The sequence below is a fragment of the Podarcis melisellensis genome (genome assembly GCF_964234715.1).
Source record: "Podarcis melisellensis genome assembly, chromosome: 2".
Classification (NCBI taxonomy): Eukaryota; Metazoa; Chordata; class Lepidosauria; order Squamata; family Lacertidae; genus Podarcis; species Podarcis melisellensis.
The window spans coordinates 114,455,124-114,481,644 of NC_138529.1; the positions used below are offsets into that span (position 1 = coordinate 114,455,124).

At 44.4% G+C, this 26,521-nt stretch overlaps 2 protein-coding genes and 1 long non-coding RNA gene across 3 annotated transcripts; 2 read left to right on the forward strand and 1 right to left on the reverse strand.

The window, feature by feature from the left end:
* The first annotated feature begins 638 nt into the window (after positions 1 to 638).
* LOC309364701 (E3 ubiquitin-protein ligase TRIM7-like) lies at positions 639 to 13,614 on the forward strand. Its single transcript, XM_081902482.1, has 8 exons — positions 639 to 1,145; positions 3,872 to 3,967; positions 5,462 to 5,692; positions 6,335 to 6,357; positions 7,267 to 7,385; positions 7,843 to 7,875; positions 9,274 to 9,300; positions 12,911 to 13,614. The coding sequence occupies exons 1-8, from the start codon at positions 702 to 704 to the stop codon at positions 13,408 to 13,410; spliced, it is 1,473 nt and encodes a 490-aa protein (XP_081758608.1). The 5' UTR covers positions 639 to 701; the 3' UTR covers positions 13,411 to 13,614.
* Positions 13,615 to 18,051: 4,437 nt separating this feature from the next.
* LOC309365258 (zinc finger protein RFP-like) lies at positions 18,052 to 26,100 on the forward strand. Its single transcript, XM_081903492.1, has 6 exons — positions 18,052 to 18,780; positions 19,207 to 19,302; positions 20,332 to 20,562; positions 21,851 to 21,873; positions 22,853 to 22,971; positions 24,447 to 26,100. Exons 1-6 carry the CDS (start codon positions 18,370 to 18,372, stop codon positions 25,019 to 25,021), a joined length of 1,455 nt encoding a protein of 484 aa, XP_081759618.1. The 5' UTR covers positions 18,052 to 18,369; the 3' UTR covers positions 25,022 to 26,100.
* LOC309365455 lies at positions 25,275 to 26,335 on the reverse strand. The gene is made up of 2 exons (XR_014166163.1): positions 26,099 to 26,335; positions 25,275 to 25,635 (listed from the first exon to the last, which is right to left on the reverse strand). It is a non-coding gene; the product is annotated as an uncharacterized lncRNA (long non-coding RNA).
* Positions 26,336 to 26,521: the final 186 nt, after the last annotated feature.

Below are 26,521 nucleotides of genomic sequence, written 5' to 3' on the forward strand. Positions count from 1 at the left end.
CCTTCTCACTATATAGAAGGGTCTGGTGACTTCTGTTTCAGTGTACAGTTGGTCTTTAAGGTGCTACTGGAAGGATTTTTTTTTTTGAGTAAAAACATTGGCAGGTTGATTGTAATGGCCTGCAGTTTTATAAGAGTATATATTTAAAATAGATATTTTTAAAAGGAGTAAATTAAGTGAATTTGGATATGCAGAAGATGGAACTGCAGAAAGAGGGGGAAGGAAGTCAAATTGGGAAATGTTAATTAAAATGATTGTAAAATTAATGAAATGTATAAATTTGAAAAGCATAAATAAAAATTAAAAAGAGAGAGAGGTTCCTGGACTGGCTGCTACACAGCTCTGCCCTCGGGGAAGTGGATTGCCTTGAAGCAGAGGCTGTTTCTCCACAATGACAAGGATTTAGTTTAGTTTAGTTTTTTATAATAGCATTTATTATTTCAGGACAATGCACAACGATATGTATAAATCTATGTGTCTATATAGTTCTAATGAAGGGGGGAGGAAGAGAGAGAGAAGCAATCACGGCAATGATGAAACAATCAAGGCTATTTGAGAAAACATTAAGCAGCTGCAGAGGCGGGTCTGCTTCTTCTTTTAAAAAAAGTCCCATCAGCACCGAGATCCTGCAGGAAGGGAAACGCCCATTGGCTGAAAACGGAGAAAGTGGAAGTTTGCTTTGTTTTTGGCGCGAGGGAGCCATGGCTGCTGCTGCTGCTGCTGCAGGAGGAGGTGGTCCCGTGCAGAGTCTTTGCGATGAAGCCACTTGCTCCATCTGCCTGGATTATTTCAAGGATCCGGTGATGATCCCAGAATGTGGGCACAACTTCTGCCGGTCCTGCTTGATCCAGTCCTGGGGGGAATCGGAGGCAGAGTCTTTCTGCCCTCACTGCAGAGAAACGGTTCAGGAAAGGCGCCTCATCCCAAACCGGCCGTTGCAAAACGTGGTAGAAATAGCCAAGAAGCTCAGTCTGCAAGAGGGGAAGGAGGAAGGAGGGAAAGAAAAGGTTTGTGAGAAGCACCAGGAGCCCCTGAAACTCTTCTGCAAGGAGGACGGAGCCCCCATTTGTCTTGTGTGCGACAGATCCAAAGAGCACGTGTGTCACGAGACAATTCCTCTGAAAGAGGCTTCCAAGGAGTACAAGGTGGGAAATTATTCTGGATTTTGGGTTTTTTGGATTCTTCTTGGGAGCTTTTCTGTAACTCTTAGGTTACATGAGATGGAGGGACTTCAATTTTGTGTCAAATTCAGATATACAAAACTCTCTCCCCCCCCATTGCAAAATTAGGCTTTCAATATGTGTTTTGTTGCTTTTATTTTTCTACATTACCTTCTCTCTGCTTAGTAGTTGGAAAATACAACGTGCGCACTGCTCCTATCTTTTGTAACGTAGATTATTATTTTTGCTTATAAAAACATGGGGTTCAAAATGAAAAAACATTGGTATCAGCCATGCGTCCAACGCCGATACACATCCCCCCTGAATAAATACTGATTTTATGCAAGTTTCTACACCATTTCTATAATATATATATATATATATATATATATATATATATATATATATATATATATATATATATATATATATGCTTTCGTAGATTTTCACGGGTACAGGAATGCAGGTTTTGGTGTCCTCGGGTGTCTTCCCGTGTAAAAGTTGGGGTGTCTAGGCGACGTTTCGACGAGGTCTCACTCGTCATCTTCAGGCTGGTGCTTTCGGCTTCTTGTTACTGGAACAGAGCAGGATCTCAGTGTTTGAGTTCCTATAAATACTGTTGAGGGGGTGTGGTGTATAGCCTCCAATGTTCTGGGCAGAGAGGAAGTTCCCAGGCTAGTGTGCCTTTTCTTCTTTTGTTCCTTAATTACTTGAGGGATATCTTGAGTGATTTCTTGAGTGATATCCTGAGTACCACTTAGGTGGGTCATTAGGTGTGGATTAGTTGCTAAAGTCTTTGTGTCTTGACCTCTTGAACTTTGTGAAGAGTTTTTCTGAGAAGATGGCTGTACTGCACTTAGTTGTGCTCTGGCTTGGCTTCGTGTATAGGGGCGAGCTGTGGTTTTGTGGCCTGTGTCAGCCAGATCTGTGTAGGGATTGCAGGGGGGTGCAGCGTCCGGAGGTGCCACCATGGTTTGGCTACTGGATGGTGTCTGTAATTTATCTGTGGAGAGGGTCTGGGTTTGGGTCTGGTGTGGTTGATTGGTGATGGCGTTCTGTGTGCCTCTGGATCTGGTGTCAGTTTTTGTGGGGAGGGCTAATTTCCAGATGTCTGGCAAGCGGGATGTGTCGTCACGCTTGTTCATGTTGTGAGGGTGTTTCTCTATCTCGATGGCTTCCATGATTATTCTCTTGTGGTGATGTTCCATGTTAAAGAGCAATTTGGAATCTGCAAAATTAATTTCGTGTCCTGTTTCTTTCATGTGTTGGAAAAGAGAGGAAGTTTTTTCTTCTTTTTTGACGGCATTCTTGTGTTCTGCGATACGTGCATTTATTCGTCTGTTTGTTTGTCCAATGTACGTGGCTGGGCAGACTTTGCAGGGTATTTCATAGACCCCTTGGTTTTCCAACTGGATTTTATCCTTGGGGTTTCTGAGGATATTGGCTATTTTTTGGTTGGTGCAAAAGGCTGTTTTGATATTGTGTTTATGGAGGATTTTGCTAATTTTATCTGTAGTGCCCTTGATATAAGGAAGGAGGGCCATGCCATTGTTTTCTTCTAATCAACCACACCAGACCCAAACCCAGACCCTCTCCACAGATAAATTACAGACACCATCCAGTAGCCAAACCATGGTGGCACCTCCGGACGCTGCACCCCCCTGCAATCCCTACACAGATCTGGCTGACACAGGCCACAAAACCACAGCTCGCCCCTATACACGAAGCCAAGCCAGAGCACAACTAAGTGCAGTACAGCCATCTTCTCAGAAAAACTCTTCACAAAGTTCAAGAGGTCAAGACACAAAGACTTTAGCAACTAATCCACACCTAATGACCCACCTAAGTGGTACTCAGGATATCACTCAAGAAATCACTCAAGATATCCCTCAAGTAATTAAGGAACAAAAGAAGAAAAGGCACACTAGCCTGGGAACTTCCTCTCTGCCCAGAACATTGGAGGCTATACACCACACCCCCTCAACAGTATTTATAGGAACTCAAACACTGAGATCCTGCTCTGTTCCAGTAACAAGAAGCCGAAAGCACCAGCCTGAAGATGACGAGTGAGACCTCGTCGAAACGTCGCCTAGACACCCCAACTTTTACACGGGAAGACACCCGAGGACACCAAAACCTGCATATATATATATATATATATATATAATCATTAACCATTGCTTATTTATTCTCAATAAAATGAATGAAATTGGAAAAAATACTAGAATGTTCCAGAGCACTTTATGTGATAAAGAGCTAATAGCAAGGCCACCAAGAAGTCAGCTTAACTGTGTGGCATAATGGTTAGTGTTGGACTAGAGCCTGGGACAGGCATAGGCAAATTTGGTCCTCCAGATGTTTTGGGACTACAACTCCCATGATCCCTAGCTAACAGGACCAGTGGTCAGGGATGATGGGAATTGTAGTCCCCCAAACATGTGGAGGACCGAGTTTGCCTACGCCTGGCCTGGGAGGACAGGGTTTGAATCCCCACTCAGCCATGCAGCTCTCTAGGTGACCTTGGGCCAGTCACCATCTCTTAGCCACAACAGGGTTGTTGTGCGGATAAAGTGGGGAGGAAAAGAACCATGGATACCACCTTGAGATTTTTGGAAGATAACGGTGGTATATCAGTGTGATAAATAAAATAAATAATCAACACTTCTGCTTCTCTGATTCAAACCTGAGCTTTTGGGTTTGTTTGTTTTTAGGGACTGATGTGTAGACGCCTGGAGATTCTGAGGAAAGAGAGAGAAAGAATTCTGGCCTATCAAGAAGACGTGAAAAAGGAATGTGAGGACCTCCTTGTAAGTGTCACTGTTGTTACTAGTGATGTAAAAATTGGGGTTTGGCTTTTGATCGGTCAGAGAATGGATGGAGGCAGGATCCAATGGAAAGCAAGGCAGATATTTTATTTATTTTTTGCAAGAGAGTTCCCTCCCCTCCTTCTAAGGACGGAGAGACCCTGAACAAAAGTGTGAAGGAACCTTCACATTGACATTGCCCAACCCCCTTAGCCAAAGACCACCCCAAAATCATATATACATCATAGGAGGTGGTCTACAGCAGAAATCCTGTCTGTCAGGATACCTGATAATGGTCTCAGTTTGAGTTACCTGGGCAGGCTGGCCATTCTTTTGTGATGGTTAATACTTTAGCTCCTAAATCCAGGTCACGGACTCGCCCTATTCATATACAAATATGCTCTTAAAACAGGATTTATAAGTGAAAAGACAATGGGAAGGCTTTCACCATTCGCCTCCCTTAGGGCAGAGGAATATTTGAGGTCATTGGGAGAGTCAAAATGGCTTCAGGATTGCTCTCCTGTACTATTTCAGACATATGGTTTATGTATTTAGATATGTATGCATTTATGAATATTTATTCTATATTTGAGACATTAGAATTCTTATAACTTTTGTTTAGAACTTAATGCTATTTTTTATTTTAGTATATACAGAATATAAAGTATGAAATATTACAATCAATTATAAGTTTCCATTTTTAACAGTACATTCTATGTTATATCTTTATCATTACGAAGCATGTGTATACATATCTACTTTCCTTGTTTCTACTATTGTGACTTCCCTCCACCACAGCTCGACGTCCTTTGTTCTTGTCTTATAACTTAACACTGTGTTATATATATTAGTTACTTTAACCCTATGAACAGTCATACGATGTTTATTCTTAACTTTACGATCTTAATCAATGCATATCAATAAATTTATTTTGGAATGATAAATTCATCTGTATTCATACTTCACCCTTATTCTTGTAAATGTTACCTGGCTAAATTTGGAGGCGTGTGAATTACAGAAGATTGCTGTATTTCACTGCATATTTTTTTCAGGAAGATATATTTGGCAAATTCACTGGTACAGGAGAAGCTGGGCACTTTCCAGACCTGTACTGGCATTTTCTGCCTCCTGAAGTTACCTCTCTACCACCTGTCCTGCTAGTTTTTTTGCTGGCAGCTGACCTAACCCTCTGACCCGGTACAAAAATGGATATATTACTATTTTTTAGGAAACTCAAGCCATCTTGGAGCTTTAAAGTAAATGGGGAATGCTGGGGAGTAAAATGACACCTCTGCCCTCCTCCTGTTCCTACTTGTTTAAGGTGCCAGTCTAAGGCACCATGTTTCCTTTAATGCCTGAAGGGAGCTTCTTCACCATCAGGAAGTTGATTTTGTGTCCATGAAAACTCAGAAGTGGAAATCTCACGTCTTGTTTTCGTGAGATCCCATATTCCGGACTCAGGGCTCCGCTTTTCTTCTCTCTTCCCGCACCTTGCAGAAATTAACAGAAGCTGAGAGGCAGAAGACAGTGGAGAAGTTCAGACAACTGCACCAGTTTATCGAAGAAGAAGAAAAATGTCTGCTGAATGAGATAGAAAAGGTGGAGAAGGAGATTGCAAGGAAAAGGGAAGAGCAGCTGGCCAGACTCTCCAAGGAACTCTCCTATGTGAAAAGGATCATCCAGGAGATGCAGGAGAAGCGCCAGCAGCCAGAGAGCGAATTCCTGCAGGTAAGACAGTGGCAGGAAGAGCACAAGGCTCCACGTCAGGAAAAGGATGGCTGCAGACCAGCAACTTTTTTCAGCAGGGGGCCAGTCCACTGTCCCTCAGACATTATGGGGGGCCAGACTATATTTTGAAAAAAATATATGAACGAATTCCTTTGCCCCGCAAATAATCCAGAGATGCATTTTAAATAAAAGCACACATTCTACTCATGTAAAAACACGCTGATTCCCAGACTGTCCACGGGCCATATTGAGAAGGCGATTGGTCTGGATCCGGCCCCCGGGCCTTAGTTTGCCTACCCATGAAGTAGGCACATAAAGGGGCTCAATTGGTGGAGCCTCAAGCCAGGTCTCTTGTGCATCCAATAGACGTGGGATGGATCATTCCTCATTTGCACTTTATAAATCGATATGCAAACTGAATTACAAACACCCGTCAGCATTTGCAGTTCTCTGGACTTTCTAAGGCAGTTCTCCAGCCCAGCAAAGTGTACGATTTACCCAGCTGATGAAAATTGGACAATTCAGCCATCCCTACCCAAAACTTTGGTGTGTGTGCTATGAGACTGACATCAAGGGGTCTGAGGGGGTCTTCCTAGTGTGGCCTGTGGTGTGTAGTGATTTCCCTTCTCTTTTCCCCTCTAGGATGTGAGGAGCACCTTGCAGAGGTAAGTGGATCCTGCTCATTTCTGTTAGCATGCCAGGAGGGATTAAAGAGGAGAGTACATAAGATCTGCCTCCTGTGGGAGAGACTGTAGACCTACAGCATTTCACAAGTAAAACCAGGGCCCTCTTTTTTGACCTTGTTGTGCCCCAATTCTCCCTCCAAGAATCAGGCTCAGAGCAGCACCTAACTCCCCACTATCAAACAGGTCTGGAGGCTCTTCTCTGCCTCCTGCACATCCTACTCACTGACTCTGCAATAGTTTCAAACATCTGAAAGAGAATTTCTATGGGGGACATATTTCAGGGCCATGGGAGCATTCCATCTTGTCCCCATTGCTTTTTAACATCCACATGAAGCCACTGAGCACTTCCCTTAATAAGAACAATAACGTTTTGATGGCAGGCCGAAAGGTTTTCATATTTCCAGGCTTTGAAATTACCTTTTCAATACTTTCATATATACCTTTACGACAGAGGTAGTTATATATTGGAAAGCGTAATGCTGGTGGTCAACAAAATAGTGTGTGTGTGTGTGTGCGCATGCACGCGCGCGCACACACACACACACACAAAAGGCAAATATGGATTTTGTATTAAGCTATGGAACAAAGAGGGTGTTGGTTGCCTCAGGCAGCAGGGGCAGAATAGGTGGCTACCATCTTCCTGAACAAGCACCTCAGCAGTGGCAAGGCTTCTTCCTTCTTGAGTTAGGCTACCTCTCTGTCTGGCCTAGTCACCTTCTGGAGGCTTGGGGTTTGGCTGTTTTGGACCCCATAGCGAGGAAGTATCTCTCCCCTCTGTGTCTGCCTGTCCCTCTAGGCTCTCTACCATTCTCTTCCTCCTCTCAGCTTTCTTTCCTTTACCAGGAATTGTGGAATTGACCGGACTAATATTTTGTTTCCTTTCACCAGGTATGACAAAAGACAGAAATTGGAGAATCCGCCAACTTTCCCTCCAAAGCTGAAGAGAAAGACCTCCAGATTCTGTGATATAGACCAACTTCTGGATTCTGCCATGAAGAAATTCCAAGGTAATAAAATAATGGCTACAATGATTTTATTCTGGGCATTATGTAAGTCAAAAAGTGAGCACACCAGGCTCATATTATATTGTACACACAGGTCCCGTTATCTGTCTGCTTGTTACATGAACACTCAGTTAGACAAACACAAAGAATTATAGTCAAATCTCGCTGCACACACACCTGATTTAGAGGTCTGAACAGCTGAAGTTTGCCCACTTCTTTACTCGTTTGTGCTTTGGTGCCATTTTCGGGCAGAGGCCATGGAGGGAGGGTGAGGGGAGAGAGATCAGGACAACCTGTCTCTTTTTAGCTGGTTGGCTGCACCCGTTTTAGGAAGAAACCATGGCGGAGAAAAGATCACGGGTTAGATAGATGCTGCAGTATAAAGTGTTATTTGGCAAGAACATATATTTGAAATGAAAGAATGTAGTACTTACACTTCTTATCTTTTTTTCTTCCCTAGACTCCCTTTCATTCAGAGAACAGCTTCAGCAAGGTAATTTCCAATGAGGAACCCCAATTCACAGGAGGGGTGGGGTTCAGGTATTTCTTTGTGGTTAAACAGTCAGTTCTGCAGACTTTGGAAGCACATTCAATAGCTTAGCTCTGGTCTATAGTGGCATTTAGTTTCTTTATATGTACAATGAATGACCAGAGGATGGGTTTGAAGATACAGGTGTGGGGTAGATTTTTGTGGGGGTGCTGGCATCCCTGCGAAGAACCTACATGCCATTCTGGGACCAATGAGTTAGGAGTTTGGTTCCTACCTATAAACTATTTCATTTACTTTCCCCCTTATGAAATCCCACTGGGTCAGCCTAACATCCAGTTTTCATTTACATGGGACCTTCCTTACATTTTGTTTCCCATCTACACAATCTGAAGTTCCTTTTGGAGGTTCCCAGTCCTTCCTTGGGTTTCAATGGCCTGAAGGTCATCAAAAAGGGCATCAGCAAGCACCCAGTGTCTTGCCCAGGCTGATCCAGCAGTGGAACAAAGGCCTGAGCCATCTCCTCCTCAGACATCGACCCACAGCTGCCATGCATAGTGCTTCAACCATCACACAATCCTGCAATTCTTATTAGATCAGCCCCACATGGGGAGCTAAGGACACTTTTCCAGAAAGCCTCTACCAAAAATTTTGTTAACATTCTGTAAGAATTTTAGAAGTTTAATGAGGCAGGACTTCCTGTTGCACGAGACCCTTGGAATTAGATTTCAAATCTCTGCCAATTTTCCCCCTGCAAGTTTGCTCTGTCAGTATTTTTAACAATTCTGGTTTCAATAGCTTTCCCCCACCTGTTTACTTGGGGCAGCCTTGAACCTGCCTCCAGCTCTTCTCTGGATCCTTTAAAAATACTGATACTGGCCCTCCAATCCTCCATTATGGATCTCCATTTCATTGATGGATTTGGAATGGCTTTATTCTGTTGTTGTCTAGTATGGTTTAAAATGTCTGATTTTTACCTGTTAGTTAATTAATATCACCTGACTACAACTTTCTTGTTTCCAGTTACAGTATTTTTTGCTCTATAAGACTCACTTTTTCCCTCCTAAAAAGTAAGGGGAAATGTGTGTGCGTCTTATGGAGCGAATGCATGCTGCGCAGCTATCCCAGAAGCCAGAACAGCAAGAGGGATTGCTTCTTTCATTGCACAGCGATCCCTCTTGCTGTTCTGGCTTCTGAGATACAGATTTTTTTTTTCTTGTTTTCCTCCTCCAAAAACTAGGTGCGTCTTGTGCGTCTTATAGAGCGAAAAATACGGTGCTTGTTCTGCGACTAAATCTTTGATGTGAAATGAGTAAACAACAGGTGCTTTTTTATGAAGTGATTATTTGTAACTACAATTTTGTGAGATATAGCCCTTAAATTTTATATCTTTTTCTTCCTCAGATAATTGGTCATTCGGACAACAGAAAGGTAAATTTCCATTGGAGGCCCACCTTCACGGGTGGGGTCTGGTGTTTCATTGGAGTTAAGGAGTCTTTTTTGCAGAGTTGGGAACCATCAATAGCTTTAGTCTTGCTGTTTGGGTTCCTCATATGTAAAACATAGGGTGGTGGGCTTGAGAGTGCAGAACTGGGTGTTTGGAGAGTGCCTCCACTTACAAAGGAACTGCCCACAAGTGTGAGAGTAATGATGGAGGAATTCTGTTCCTGCCTAGAGATTGTCTGATGCCTCCAGGCATCCCACATTCATGGCAGGAAGGCAATGGCTCCCACCACTTTCAGGCTCCCTTCACCTGAGATTCAGAGACAGGCTTGCGAGTAGCCATACTTTTTTGTTATACAGTGGTACCTCTGGTTGCGAATGGGATCTGTTCCAGAGGCCCATTCACAACATGAAAAGAGTGCAACCCGCAGCGACGTGTCTGCACACGCACGGGTTGTGATTCGCCACTTCTGCGCGTGACGTCAATTTGTGCATATGCGCGAGCTGCGAAACCCGGAAGTAACCCTTTCCAGTACTTCCGGGTCACTGCAGGACGTAACCTGAAAAAACGTAACATGAAGTGGACGTAACATGAGATATGACTGTAACTTCCATTAACAATCTCCTCCAGATATCAGAACTCAAAAACCTTAGAATGGTTAATTCAGTTTTCTTTTAGAAAACAAATCACGGAGGGAGATATGTGAAGTCTGCTGGCTACTAAATACAACCTTTACAGACTTCTGTTCCTGCTTTGAGAGATACTCCCTCTGAACACAGAGGCTTCAGTTACAGTGGTACCTCGGGTTACAGACGCTTCAGGTTACAGACTCCGCTAACCCAGAAATAGTACCTCAGGTTAAGAACTTTGCTTCAGGATGAGAATAGAAATTGCGCAGCGGCAGCGGGAGACCCCATTAGCTAAAGTGGTACCTCAGGTTAAGAACAGTTTCAGGTTAAGAACGGACCTCCAGAATGAATTAAGTTCTTAACCCCGAGGTACCACTGTAGTTATCTTGGCACACTCAGCCTGTAACTGGCTACATTTTTATTGTCTCCTGTTTTCCCCAGGCAACTAGCCTTATTGAGTAGATTAAATCCAAGAGAGAAGCATTAAACAAAGACTCAATTCCAAAATTACATGAATATGCAGGCCTTACCTTAGCTTTGCAAATGCTGCCAATTAGCTGATCATCAGGGTTTTCAGGGTTGATTTCAATCTATATGGGGCAAAAATTGATCACCTAGCATTCTTATTGGTGGCAAATAAAAAGAAGTAGATATATAAGAGGAGAATTCCCTGGATGCCAGGATCCAGCATTTGGGCAAGTACTCTTTGGTGAGGGAACTCTGGCAGAGATTTGAAATCACAGTATATGCAACAAAAATAAAATTTGGAAAAATACACTGTTTTCTTCCCAAGGGGAGCAAAGCCTGGCCGATTAGCTTACTCTATGGTCTTAAGCCTTTCGTGCATTGATTAGATTTAAGCATGTTGCTTATCTGAGTCTGGTTATCCCACAGTTCTGACATCAGGGATATTGATTGACAGATCAGTTGTGCACCCACCTATCAAACTTTGCCCACAGGGAGAAAGATTTCACTGGCCAGATCTAGGTTCCTCCCCCATCATTAAGGGAGCAAGGAGGGTTTCCTGTTATGGAGGTTTAAAACACAGTTCAAAGAGTCTAATGTAAATGTTTCCTTAGAGATATTGGCACAGAAGGGAGAAATCTGCAGTCTGAAATAGGACAGCAAAGGAAGGCCGGGGAGGAGCCATTAATTATCTTTTTTTAAAAAAATATTCCAGTTGTGGAAGAGCACAATTGCAATAAGGAGAAACAATTGAGGGAGAGAACTTGTTTATGTTGCTGTAAAATATAGACAGAGTGAAAATGAGTAACTTGGGTTTATTAATTTAAACATGTCTACTCTGTGTAGGACTAGCATCAGAAACGAGCTAAACAATTTCAGTGGCTGTTCTTTAGAAATATACGTGTGCAATTCAATAACATGATGGAGGCCTGAATATGGCCCCCAAGTGATGTTGTTTGAGGGTAATATCACCTGGACCATGCAAATGAAATGGGGTCAGAAGCAGCCACAAACACAGCATAAACTGTGATGTGAAGAAGCCCTTTGTCTGCATGCAAAAGTGGAGCCCAGCAGCATAAGAAAATTTTGGGATCACAAGCAGGCAAGAGCAAAAAACGCATGAAAAGAGACACTCTTTTCAGCCTCTCTATCTGGCTCACAGAGTTAGGGATTTCCTAACTCAACCCTAACCCCCAGCTCAGCTGACACCCTCCATATGCCCAAATATACTGGAAATCACACTTTTCATGATTTTAAAAAGAATAATAATGATTAATAATTCATAATAATAATTTATATGCCTGCGTATATTCCCTTATGGGGGACACAAGGGCCCTTATAGAGTCCTTTGTAGGTTCTCCATCGGTCAGAGAAAATAACAGAGGCCAACCAGAGGATATTGAGAAGCAAAGCAGCTAGTAAGCCTGTTCTTTATTGAACTGTTGCAACAGGGTGCCCCCTTCACACGCAGGAGAAGGAGGGGGATCCAGAACCAAGGTGTGCCTGCTCTTATATAGATATTTTAAATTGCCCACCCTACAGTCCCAAGACCACCCCCAGAAACATCTTACAGTGGTACCTCAGGTTAAGTACTTAATTCGTTCTGGAGGTCCATACTTAACCTGAAACTGTTCTTAACCTGAAGACCACTTTAGCTAATGGGGCCTCCTGCTGCCGCTGCACCGCCGGAGCACAATTTCTTTTCTTATCCTGAAGCAAAGTTCTTAACCTGAAGCACTATTTCTGGGTTAGCGGAGTCTGTAACCTGAAGCATATGTAACCCAAGTACCACTGTACTTACATCACAGAAGGGGTGTAGCCCAAGACCACCACCCCAGATATATCATACCTACATCACAGAAAAGGTGGTCTACAACAGAAATCTGAGTGCATTGTTTATCTCCTGTCTGGCAGGTTACCTGTTGATGGTCACTTGATTGGATTACCTGGGGAGCCTGGCCAGTCTTTTGTAATGATAAATACTTAGTTCCTGAGCCAGGTCACAGGCTCACTCTATTCATACACAGACATACCCTTCAGACAGGATTTGTGAAGGAGAAGACAATGGGGAGGCTTTTCCATTTTCCTTTGACCTTGCAGAGAAATGTTTGAGGTCAATTTTGGAGGGACAAAATGGTTTCAGGACTTTTTCTGTGGGATTTCAGACATGTGGTTTATATATCTATGTACGTGCTTGGTTGGTACATTTATGAACATTTATTTTATATATATAAATATATATGCCTTAAAAAAATTTTTATTTCACCTGGAATAACTGGAGGAGCACAATATAAATACATTGAATATAAAAACAACAGAAACCTGGTTCACTTGTGGCAAGTCTGGAAGGAGGGGAGGAGGGTCCCAATCCAGAATGCAATGCAAAGAACTCCCAATTACTTGAGAGGGGATCTAGTCTGGGCATCTCTTGGATCAGGATATTCATCTCCAACTCTCAGCTGACTCTGCCTCTCTTCTCTTTCCCTCATCATCTCCTCAACAGCAAATGTCACTCTGGATCCAGACACAGCTGATGCCAGGCACATCCTGTCTGAGGATCGGAAAAGTGTGAAACTGGGAGAAAAACCTCGTGAAAGATACAGCGACTACTGTCCTCCTATGTTAGGACGTGAGGGATTCACAGCAGGCAAACATTTCTGGGAAGTCAATGTGGAAAATGGGAGAGGATGGGTTGTAGGGGTCGCTGTGAAGTCAGTAAGCAGGGATGGATTTCCCCTAAGTCCCGAGGGAGGGATCTGGGCTATACAATTGAAAGATGGTCAGCACAAGACCTGCAGTTCCCTTAATCCCCTTCGTCTGTCCCTGAATGGGAAGCTCAAGAGGATCCGGGTGACTCTGGACTATGAAGGCGAATGTGTGTCTTTTTATAATGCTGACTCGGGAACCAAACTCTACACTTTCTCAGGAGCCTGGTTTTATGGAGAGACCCTCCTCCCTTTCTTTCGGGTGGATACAGTTTCTACCCACCTTGTGATCTGCTGAGGAGACTAAATCTGCCTCACCAGAATGACACACACAACACACATGTGTAATTGAATTTATATATCGCCCTATACTTGGGGGTCTCAGGGTGGTTCACACACACACATATGCTTCTCAAGAGCCCTTTGGGCAGCTTTTGAGGGGTCCTTTGGGAGGATTCATTCCAGTCACAATCAGCATAAATAATAAAGCAAACAAAAATAAGACTTTGTCTTGTTTTTCTTCCCTTTCCCAGAATTCCCCCTGCAGCTTATTTTTTAAAGAGACAGCAACACTTTAACTTTCCCAATAAATAACATATTCCTCAAAAGGGTTCAGCTTCCATCACCTTCAATCCTAGTTTCATTCTTCCACCTTCCCATACCCTTCATTTTTTTTCTGCCACCACTTTACCCCCCTGCTGCACCCTCACTGATTGCTCTCTCCACCTGCTTGCAAACCCCCTCTCTTGTCCACCTGCTCACCAGCCGCCTCCCCTCCCCCCCCCCCCCGCATACCTTTGGCTGCCACCTCCTCTGTGGCCACTGCCTTTTCCTCCACCACCAGCATGGCCTCAAGCAGAGCGGCCCCAGCCATGGGCAAAGCCACCTTGGGCAGAGCTGCTACAGCTGGCACAGCCTCCGCCCCTTCCGCCGTGGCCATAGTCTCCATTTCCTCCTGGAGGAAGGAGGAAGAGGAGTGGTAACTTGGAGGGGGGTTTCACTTCCTTTTTTTATTATTCCGTGTGTCCTGCTTAAAATGCGACAGCTGTGTGGTATGCCTTCATGTCCCTACAAGACCTCCGATAGTTGTTTAGATATGCACATTGTATTTGCATTGGTGGATTACTAGAAAGCAACCCCTTCGTGCATATCAAAAGAGGGCGCTCTTGGTTCTGTAGAGCTCAAGACAGGAAGAAGATACAAACTGTGTGAGAGAGGCACAAACTACAGATTCCCTGTGTAAGTGCAGCCTCACCATATCCATAAAAGGTAAAGGGACTCCTGACCATTAGGTCCAGTCGTGACCAACTCTGGGATTGCGGCGCTCATCTTACTTTATTGGCCGAGGGTGCCGGCATACAGCTTCTGGGTCATGTGGCCAGGATGACTAAGCCGCTTCTGGCGAACTAGAGCAACGCACGGAAACACCATTTACCTTCCCGCCAGAGCGGTACCTATTGATCTACTTGCACTTTGACGTGCTTTCAAACTGCTAGGTTGGCAGGAGCAGGGACTGAGCAACGGGAGCTCACCCCGTCGCGGGGATTCGAACCACCGACCTGATCGGCAAGTCCTAGGCTCTGACAGCGCCACCTGCGTCCCCACCATATCCATACTTAGTGATAAATTTTACTCAATTCATAAGGAGAAACTGCTTGATCAGCCCAGTGGCCCATCTTAGTCCAGCATCTGAACCGACCAGATGCCTGTGGGAAACCTGGGAGCAGAACACAGCACAAGAGCACTCCCCTCCCCTCCCCAGGTTTCCAGTGACAGGTATTGGGAAGATTTACTGTCTCCATATGTGTGGGGGCAGAGCATAGCCGTCATGGTGAGGAGCCCACAATAGCCCTCCATGAATTTTGTCTTACCCTCTTTTAGAGCCATCCAAGTTGGTGGCCATCACTGCCTCCTGGGGGAGCATGCTCCATAGCTTCACTCTATCTGTCTGTCTGTCTGTCTGTCTGTCTGTCTGTCTGTCTGTCTGTCTATTTATAATTGACTTTTAGAAGTCAGTTGGCCCATGACCTGTAAGACCGCCATCTGTTGTTGATACACCACACTTCGACCAGTGTGATCTGCAGAGTCTTCCAGCAGAGCATCCGAGTTTTCCTGCTTTCCAGTAGCATTTTCCAGAGTTCCTTGGTAAGGAAACAACTTTCCCACTCAGTTCAGTTCAAAGTATAAAGTGTTGATTGCCTCATGGTAAACTTTGAGGCATGGTACATAAACTTTAAGAGATGCTGGTATACGATCAGCTCAACCCACTATAATACAGTTCTGGTCTTAGAGGTAAACCTTATATAGATACAAGTATACAGTGGTAGGGACATGGGTGGCGCTGTGGGTTAAACCACAGAGCCTAGGACTTGCCGATCAGAAGGTCGGTGGTTCGAATCCCCACAACAGGGTGAGCTCCCGTTGCTCTGTCCCTGCTCCTGCCAACCTAGCAGTTCAAAAGCATGTCAAAGTGCAAGTAGATAAATAGGTACTAGCATGTGCGGAGGTACTGCAACAACAGCGGAGAGTCATACACATAAAATTCACACAGAAACACATTGATTTGGCCTGCCGAAGGAAAGCCTGCAAAACAGATGCGCCTCACCATCCCTGGGGGGGTTGGTTCTCTCAGTGGGGAGAAGAGGTGCTGAAGTCCTGTTATGCTAGTGAGACTCATGACACTGCCTCTCTTCCAGTACCAAGGGTTGCCATATGTATGGGATTTCCAGGACATGTCCTCTGTTGGGGACATGCCCCTCTGGGCAGATTTTTGCAGTTTACATTAAGTGTCTGGGTTTGGGTTTATTTTACTACTACTATTATTATTATTATTATTATTATTATTATTATTATTATTATTATTATACTAGGTCTGGTGGCATTTCCACTGGCCACCAGGTCTTGCATGGGCTTTTGGCCTCCCATTGTCCAGAGATGCAGCATCTCGTGAGCAGGAGGTCAAGGACAGCAAAGGTAAGGGAGGGGAGGGGAGGAGAGGGCGAACAGGAAGGGGGTGAACGATGGAGATGCGGGATGGGGGAGGTGCCCCAAATGTGTCCCGGATTTTGCGCTTTGTAATATGGCAACCCTACCAGTATCCTACTTCGTGGAATCCAGCCCCAATATACAGGAAAGCGAAACACACACAGGGGAAAGGGAATTGTCCATATGATTCATTTGATTTTACAAGCTTTATGTACTGCTTGATTGATTATAACAAAACTAATCCGTTTACATGCACCCACACCCCAAATATAAACATTAAAATACTAAAGAAAATATTTATGAAAACAGGAATTCAAAAACATTCAAATGATAATTAAATCCAGCGGTAGCCTAATTTCAATTTCTACATGTCAGGTTAGAATTGCCTAAACAAAAAAAACAAAAAAAAAGAGGGCACTACCTGATATCAACAGGAAGGGAGTTCCAAAGTTTAGATGTTCATTTCTTCCAAGTGCAGAAGTTCTATTATTTGGCACTTGTAACAGTGACAGTTTCACAGATCAAAGCATTTTATAAAGCACTTTATTTCCCCAAACAATTATGATCTTTACACTTAAAAGTCCCAATGAGTGAAAAACACATGGAAGAGAATGAACTCAATGGCAAACTAGAAATCATTCAAGACAAAATTAATTCACCCTCAGTTATGGGGGCTACTTTCAGGTGCAGTTCAGAGATCGTGGCCTTACCCACACTGCCTGTTATCCTGCTGGTTTCTCCTGGGGAAAACTGCTCTTTAGCTCTCAATCGGAGGAAATGGCAATGTGGGTTTTCTCCAGATTGACATTTGCTCCTATTTAAAAATAAGGAGCAGGTTTTCCGGAAACTATTTGGATGTGTGGATAGAAACTGCAGGTCAAGCAGAAAACCAATTAGACAAGCGGAAGTGTGGACGAGCCCAGGATTTGAACAAATTCATTAAAATTTATTCAAACTAGTTGATGCCAAGCGCTGGATAAAATGCAGCCCTCACTTGAAGGCCCAGCACCACCAGACCATTCCCTGGAATTGAGCAGCTGACAAAGATGACCAAGCAGGGAGCCCAGGGCAGCTCCAACTGCTACAAAGCTCTACCCTTGGATTTTTTTATAAGCAAAGACTGCACCGCCACAATGCCAAGGAAAGTTCAGGAAGCCTTCTCAGTGCAATGTACAGTGGTACATCGGGTTAAGGACTTAATTCGTTCTGGAGGTCCATACTGATACGGAAGGGGGGGCATGTCTTCTTCACCACCTTCTTCACTACAATATATCAATTTATTTCCAATTGTCAATGTCAAAAGGGACTAAAATCTAAAATCCATAGAAAATCAACATGCCCATTTGCTCAATTTCTCTAGGACTCCATCACCCCTCCCCTGTCCTCCATAATCCCTCAAGTAAGGTGTCAAGACCCTAATCCTGTCAAATCACTCTGCCAAACCTTTCCTCCAGGCAATGCCAGGTGTCAGACTATGCGTACATCGACCATTGTCTTCCCATCACCCTCAGGAAGCGCTTATCTGCGCATATCTCCTGCATATTCCCCCTCCCTCCTCCATATGTTAATCCGGTGTAACCCAACCTCTCCTTAATGTATTCATGATGTAATCTGTATAACCCAACCTTTCCTTAATATATTCATGATGTAACTGGGATGTATTTTGCACTGTATTCTGGGACATGGAGGGAGTTTCAAAAGTTCATGTCACCCCTTTCTCGCTGTTCAATCTCGTCTTGAACCTGTTGCACAATAAACTTGGATCTTCTGTTTGCTCCTGTGCCCGGTTGAGCTCATTTTCTTCCGCAGGGACCGGCGGACACTTAGTCCGATGAGCTGGGTGGCAGAGTAGCCCCGCACCCAGATTTTAGCCGTAACAGTACTTAACCTGAAACCGTTCTTAACCTGAAGCACCACTTTGGCTAATGGGGCCTCGAGCTGCTGCCGCACCGCTGGAGAACGATTTCTGTTCTCATCCCGAAGCAAAGTTCTTAACCTGAAGCACTATTTCTGGGTTAGCGGAGTCTGTAACCTGAAGCGTATGTAACCCGAGGTACCACTGTACAACAACAAACACACAATTAAAAAGCAATCCAAAGCAATGAAAGGACAACCAAGGCTTCTCAACAAAATGTTAAGCAACTGCAGAGGCCTGTCTGTCTTTTTAAAAAGAAAGCCCCATCAGCCTTGAGTTCATGAATCATTTACAGCAAGGGGAACAGCCAGTGACTGAAAACTGAGAAAGTAAAACTTAACTGGGACTTTGGCAGGTATGGCTGTTTCTGGTGGTCCCGCCCAGAGTCTGTGCGATGAAGCTACTTGCTCCATCTGCCTGGAATATTTCAAGGATCCAGTGACCATCCCAGAGTGTGGGCACAACTTCTGCCGATCTTGCTTGGTCCAGTGCTGGGGGAAACTGGAGGGAGAGGCTTCCTGCCCACAGTGCAGAATAACTGTCCAGCCAAGGAGTCTCATCTCCAACCGGCAACTGGCCAACGTGGTAGAAATAGCCAAGAAGCTCAGCCTTCCCCTTCAGGAAGGGAAGGTCTGTGAGAAGCACCAGGAGACCCTGAAACTCTTCTGCAAAGTCCACAAGACCCCCATCTGTGTGGTTTGTGACAGATCCAAGGAACATGAAAACCACAAGGTGATTCCTCTGGAGGAGGCCTCCGAAGAGTACAAGGTAGGAAATCACTGTGGATCTTGTTGAGGGGAAGAGCAGTGGATTCTTCCTGGGCCGTTTTCCGTAGCACTTAAGTCCAAACTGCATTAAATCAATTGCCCAAACATCAATTGTTTATTATGTAAAAGGCAGCAAAGGAGAAACCTAAGCAGCGTAGGGGTAGGTTCCAAAGGGAGCTTGCATACCCTCCAACATTTCTATGATGAAAATAGGGTAGTTCTATTCCATCATCATAATAATGATATTTATACCCCACCCAGCTTTCTATATATATAAAAACATAATAAAATATTTAACATAACCCCCCCCCCCCAATACAGGGCTGCTTTCAGATGCCTTCTAAAATGGACTCCTCTCTCCCTCCCTTCCATCCTCCCTCTCTTTTTCTCGGTCTTAATCAAACCTGGGATTTTGTTTCCTCTTTAGAGACTGATCTGCAGCCGCCTGGAGACACTGAGGAGAGAGAGAGAGAAAATGCTGGCCTATCGAGCAGACCTGGAAAAGCAAAGTCAAGACCTCCTTGTAGGTGTCCCTATTGTTACTAGGATGGGAACAAGCATTTGAATACAGTGGTACCTCGGGTTAAGTACTTAATTCATTCTGGAGGTCCGCTCTTAACCTGAAACTGTTCTTAACCTGAAGCACCACTTTAGCTAATGGGGCCTCCTGCTGCTGCTGCGCCGCTAGAGCACGATTTCTGTTCTCATCCTGAAGCAAAGTTCTTAACCTGAGGTACTATTTCTGGGTTAGCACAGTCTGTAACCTGAAGCATCTGTAACCTGAAGCATATGTAACCCAAGGTACCACTGTAATCAAGTCAGGACTGAAGAAGCATGGGCAAATCTGTCCCATTCTTCCCATTTTTCCACATCAGCGTGCAATTTTGAATTTTAAAAAGTCCTTTCTGTGTTATTTGCATTCATAAACAATTTTAATGCCTACTTTACCCTCGAATGTGCATTTTTGTGCACATTATCTGACCAGAGTAACATTCAGAGGAGTGTTAATTTGAAATGAATGCTGTTTTTCCATCTGCGTATTTTTTTGGAGAGTGTCTATCAGCTAAGTTCACCTTTGAATGCAAACTGGATTGAATTTCTTCCTCGAGGCAGCCCAGCTCTATTGAATATAAAGTACTTGGGATATCCTGAAGGACCATACAAGTGGTTAATGAAAGGTCTTTTGAAATGTGCACTCTGTTGTTAATCTTTAGCAAAGTCAGGCCATCCTGAAGCCTTAAAGTAAACAGGGGTGCTCTGGGGATGAGCAGGCTAGCTATGCCCTCTTCCTCTGTTTCTGTTGCCTTCCTATTTATGGAAGTGTTCAGTCTAAAGTGAGCAGCATTTAATGTCCGTGGAGGCTCCCTGAATATTTTAGAACTGTGATTATGCCAGGTCCAAATATGTGCAAGGAACTTCCATGGCTAGGGGAAAAAGCTCATTGCTTTAGGCAAACTGGAAGGCAGCAAGCAGGAATAGCAGTGGAGAGGGCAGAGCAAGTGTGTTCCTGAGTCAGGGCTCCATGTTTCTTACTTCTACCTGCTTCTTGCAGAAATTAACAAAAACTGAGAAGCAGGGGACAGAGGAGAAGTTTAGACAACTGCGCCAGTTTCTGGAAGAGAAAGAAAAACATCTGCTGCACGAGATAGAAGAGGTGGAGCTGGAGATTGCAAGAAGAAGGGATGAGCAGCTGGCCAGACTCTCCAGGGAACTCTCCTCTCTTGAGAGGATCATCCAGGAGATGGAGGAGAAGAGTCAGCAGCCAGCGAGTGAACTCCTGCAGGTAAGATGGCAGGAGGAACAGCACAAGGGTCTACTCCAGGAGAAGGGCTTCCTCCAAATCTTTTTGTGCCTCTATACAAGCAGTAAAGGAACTCAGCTTTTTCACAGGAGCTGCCAAGAAAACTGGTGTGGTTTATTATTCCCCTTAATGCAGACTGGAGATGCTTACTCAGTGTTAATAGAATGTGGTGTTCTGTGCTTAGCCAAAGATTTTCTCCTAATGCCTTCTATTTTTGCAGTGCTGCCTTCATGTCCTGTTGTGGCTGCTCTGGCTGCCTTAGAGCTAATCAAAATTAAAATTAAGCAAAGGAGAAGTGAGCCTTAACATTGAGCACAATCACATTTTTTAATCCAAATTGACACTCCCACCTTTCTGCATTCAGATTTTCAATTTCTGCCCTCCAGACAGACATTGAGGCCAACTTCAATCATGATAAATGTTATGAAAGTGTCATCAAAAAATGCAATAGCTATTACAACTCAGCACAAATGTAAATGGTCTGTGGTGGTTGGGGTGTTTATGTAAGCCCACTGAGAAACCTGTCATTGGTTTGAGAAATATCGCCCATCATTATATGGTCTCTACCAACCACCTCATAATTCCTTGACCTTTTCCTGAACATTTTTCTGTGAAAGAAACAATGAGGGGTTGTAATGCCCCAATCCACCGACATTTGCTGGGGTAAGAAACTCAGCTGAACACAAAAATTCATTGCATCTTATACTGCAGGTGGTTTCAGCTGGCTGGCTGAAATTTGGCGATGTTCTACAAATGGCTTTGGGGGGAAATGTTCTAGAAGGGCTAAACTGTAGGCCTCCTGATGTCTAAATTGCACAATGAGAAGTGTGTTGGGAGGGATTTTTTTGCACACAAAATTAAATGCAGGTTGATAAGTTAAAACTGCCTCAGACCTGCTTTGTTTGCCGTTTATGCAATATGCAAACTGAATCATAGCCATCCACCAGCATTTGCAATTCTCTAGATTTTCTAGTGAAATTCTCAAGCCAAGTAATCTGAACTTGCATACAAAATTGGCTACAAAGGTGTATTTGGGGAGAAATTCGCACTAAAATGCTGATGTGGAATTGTGGAGAACTGAGCTTCAGATTGTAAAATTAAAAACTGACTGAAACCAATATTGGCTGATTTAGCCATTCTTGCTCAAATCTTTGATGTGTGCCAGGCAGACTCAGATTAGAGGACCATGCTGCATCCATTCCAGGGTCTGAAGTGCCTTCAAAGTGTGGCCTTTTATAGGCAGTGATTGCTGTTATCTTTTCCCCTCTAGGATGTGAGAAGCACCTTGCAGAAGTAAGTGGATCCTGCTCATTTCCATTAGCATCTCTCTGTGAGGTCAGGAAGGGTCCAGGACCCCAACACATAAAACCTGGTACAGAAGGGGCTCCTGGGGGAGAGACTGTAGGACTCCATACCCTACAGCAGGGGTCAGCAAACTTTTTCAGCAGGGGGCCAGTCCACAGTCCCTCAGACCTTGTGGGGGGCCAGACTATATTTTGGAAGGGAAACAAAGAATGAATTCCTATGCCCCACAAATAACCCAGAGATGCATTTTAAATAAAAGGACATATTCTACTCATGTAAAAACATGCTGATTCCCGGACTGTCTATGGGCCAGATTTAGAAGGCGATTGGGCTGGATCCGGCCCCTGGGCCTTAGTTTGGCTATCCATGCCCTACAGCATCTCACACGTAAAAATAGGGCCCTCTCCTTTGCTATTGTAGCAATCTAATTCTTCCTCCAAGGATCAAGGCCAGAGCACGGCCTCCTCCTTCCCCGTCACATAGGGCTGGAGGCTCTTCTGTGCCTCTTGCACGTTGCATTCACTGACTCTGCAATACATAGTGTCAAACATATAAAAGAAAGTGGCTCAAAGATGCTAGTGAATAGCTCAGTACCTACAAACGTTTTTCAATGTCCAACTAGTTTTTCCTCAAACAGTGGTGAGCAACAGAAAGGCATCCACCTCTGTTAACTCTCTCTCTCTTAGGTATTTTTGGAGGAGAGGTTAGTGAATCTGGAATAAGTTGATTTTTTCGCCCCCCTCAGAGCTGGGATTGTTGTGATTTTGCATCAGTGGGCAAACAGAGGCCTGGGATTGCTGCTTTGGCCCTCAGATATCTGGCTGTGGAGCCTGTAGTGAGGAAGAATTGAGCCTCTCTGTGCCTGCCTGACCCTACAGGCTTTTTTCAACTCTTTCTCATTTCCTTTCTTTTACTGTGCTAGGAATTGTGGTTTTGAATGGGCTAATATTATTTTTCTTCTCACCAGGTATGAGAAAAGAGAGAGATTGGAGACTCCGTGTGCTTTCCCTCCACAGCTGAATGAGAGGCTCTCCAAACTCTGTGATATAAATAGTATGCTCGAGGATGTGATGAAACAATTCAAAAGTAATGAGAAATGGCTGCGAGGATTTTATTCTGGGCATTTTCCAAAACTGGGTATGCCAGTCTCTTAATGTATTGCATTGTTTTGTATTTTGTTTTTGCTGCAGACTGGGATGTTCCCATAATACCTTCCTTCTTGGTGGTCCAGCCATAATCTTATTTTCCTCAGAATGCCCTATATAATTTGTCACTCTGGCGCATGGGGGGTTAGAGGAAAGAAATGGTGGCTGTCACTAAGAGAAAGAGCCTGAACCAGAGTGCAGAGCAAAGTAAAGGTTTTCCCCCTCAATGTACATCTGGGCTGGCCCTTTTGGAGGTTCTCAAACTCTGAAGGGCAGTGTGAAAGGGCATTTTGAACCACCCTGTTCCCCTCTTTGCCTCCTCCTCCTCAGGCTTGTCTCCCAGCAGTGAAGCAAAGCCCTGATCTGTGGCCTCAGACATCCACCCACAGCTGCCCTACCTAGGGCTGCCACGAACACAATCTCCTGAGAGTTCACAAATTAATTATGAAATCAAGTGCACATGAGCCCCAAAGGGCACAATTATGTTTCTTAATAGCATGGAAGATTTTTAAAAGGTTTGAGGGGAGGAATTCCTTTTGCACGAGAGCTCTGCTATTTCTTCTCCCGCTGAAGGGGCGCTGTGTAGCTCTCCCTCTCTGCTGAAGCCAGGAGAGTCTTGCTCTCCTGGCTTCAGCAAAAGGAACCCGAAGCCTTTGGAGTGCAGCGTGAGTTCCCGCTGCGCTCCAAAGGCTTCAGGCGGCTATCCCTGAAGCCTGGAGAGCGAGAGGGGTTGGTGTGCTCTGACCCCTCTCGCTTTCTAGGCTTCAGCGAAAGCAACGCGAAGCCTCCGGAGCGCGGATGGAGCGCTCCCTCTGCGCTTCGGAGGCTTCGCGTTGCTTTCGCTGAAGCCAAGGAGCCTGCATTCGCTTCATAGGACGCACACACATTTCCCCTTCATTTTTGGAGGGGAAACAGTGCATCCTATAAAACTAACAAGGGCTGCAATTTGAAAACGGTAACAGCCTTTGAGTAATTTCTGTAGATAACCAATATTAAAAGGAAGATAGATAGAAATAATAGTACCTCAAAGAAAAAGAAAATCGATAAATACAGGCAACAAATTTATTATAATAAAATGGAAGGTACGGGAAGTAAATTATTTATGAAGAATATTATTTAAATTACATCTCTTTTCTTTTTTGTGTACAAGTAATGTTTGATGATCTAAAATGGACAACAACAATAATCAAAAACATTTTTTGGATATATATTTTTATGATGTAAAGTTATGATGTAAAGAGCAATAAAAAAAACAGATTTAAAACCAACAAGGAAAGTATTTATTGTGGGGAAAGTATGGAAGAAAGAGAGAATTATCCCAGTTCTGTATGCAATACAAAGAAATCCCATTTATTTGAGAAGGAATCTGGTTCCTGAGGTGTTTCTTGGATCAGGATGTCCATCTCTGACTCTCAGCTGATTCTGCCTCTCTTCTTTTTCCAACAGAAAATGTCACTCTGGATCCAGACACAGCCCATCCCAGGCTCATCCTGTCCGAGGATCGGAAAAGTGTGAGATGGGGAGACAAAAAGCAAGCCCTGCCTGAGAATCCCGAGAGATTCAGTGACTGGCCTTGTGTGTTGGGACGTGAGGGATTCACAGCAGGCAGACATTTCTGGGAAGTCACTGTGGGAAGTGAGGGAGAATGGGCTGTAGGGGTTGCCAGGAAGTCTCTGAGGAGAAAGGATGACTTTCTCATGAGAATAATTAATACCTTCTGTGAGTTAAGTTATGAGGAAGGGATCTGGGCTGTGGGGAAATTGAGAGGTAAGTACAGGGCCTGCACCTCCCCTGATTCCTCTCCTTTGTCCCTAAGTGAGGAGCCCAGGAGGATCCGGGTGACTCTGGACTGTGAAGCAGGGGAGATGTCTTTTTCTGATGCTGACTCAGGGGCTGAACTCTACACGTTCTCAGGAGCCTCATTCTCTGGAGAGACCTTCCTCCCTTTCTTTTATCTGAGGGGAGATAAAATCCACCTCAGGATCTCCTAAGGAGGCTAAATCTGCCTCACAGGAACAGCTGGGAGTTTCTCTCCAAATGAAAATCACAGATATAAAGCCAAACATCTCAAGAGCTCTTTTGACAGCTTTCCACAGGCCTTTTGAGATGACTCACTCTAGTCACAATCAGCAGAAGCAAGAAAACAGACAAAAAATGGGGCTAGTTTTTTAAATTTTGTTTTATTTTGTTTTATTTGCTTTTTCCTTCCCTTTCCCGGAATTCCCTCTGCAGATTATTTCTTAAAGAGACAATATCACTTTAACAGTCCCAGTAAATATTATGTTCCTGAATAGGAATGCACTGACTTCAGTGGGGCTTTCGGCTGTTTGGATGTGTTTAGGATTACAGCCAATGTGGTGTCCTTTGGATGAGGCTGGACTCCAAATCCCATCTGCCTTGTCCAGCATCTGGTCAGAGATGATGGGATTGTAGTCCAGCAACTTCCAGAGGGCATCGCATTTGCTGGCTGCTTCAGACCTTTTGCATGTGAGGTGATCGCAGTAACCACCAGAGTAGAGAAACTGTGCCCTGGCCTCTGGACTTGTTTCCATCCCTCAGATGAAAATGCGCCTCTCCACCTATGTGTGAGGAGAAGAGCATACACCTGAAATGAAGTGAAGACCCAAGACAGGTGTTGATCATAATGTGAGCTGCGCACAGGTGGGCTGAAGCGAGCTACCACCATTCCTGTGGAACCTCTTTTTATTGAGACAAACATGCAAGCTAGGCAAGTACATTTTTGGGCTGTGACCTTTACACATCTTCCGTCCCAAAATCGTGGGGTGGTACAAAGCTATTTTGGCACTTGTTTCCACAGCGTCATTTTCCCCTTGCACAGTGTATGACGTAGGAGAAAACTTCTCAGGGAAAAACTTACAGACAGGACACCACTGACTTCTGAGACCGCAAAAGGTCAGACATAGGTGGAACGATGTACCAGACAGCTGTGGCTTGTCTGGGGGGGTTGCCCTGCACCCCAGGGTCACACGTGCAGGCAGACGTGGCTGCCTGCTGGTGGGGAAGTGTGCTCCCTCCAGACCCCACTCCCCACTCCGCGATATCCCTACATGAAAGACCTTCAGCTCCTGGAAGGGAGAGAGGGAGCAAAAAGAAAGAAAACCCAGCTAGGAATCTGACCTCAGCACCAATTGTGGCACAGAATCCTGGCCACTAATCCATGGTTGAGAAAAGCCTGGTTGAACTCTCTAGTCCAGCGAAAGGATTCCCTGACAGGAAATAGATTGAGAAGACTGGTAAAAAATGTGGAAATGTTCAGGGATGCAGGAGAGGATATATTGTTTGATGATATCTGTGATGGGACGATGAGCTGCTTGTGCGTAAAATGCAAGTCCCTCAGAGTTTGATCAGGCTTTCAAACCTCTGCCTGTGACGGAGCCCCTCCAGCATGGCTGCGTCAATCACTAGTAGAATCCGAAAGTGGCTGCTTTCGGAATCGTTTCCAACATAAAAGCTCTTTAACGGAAACACGT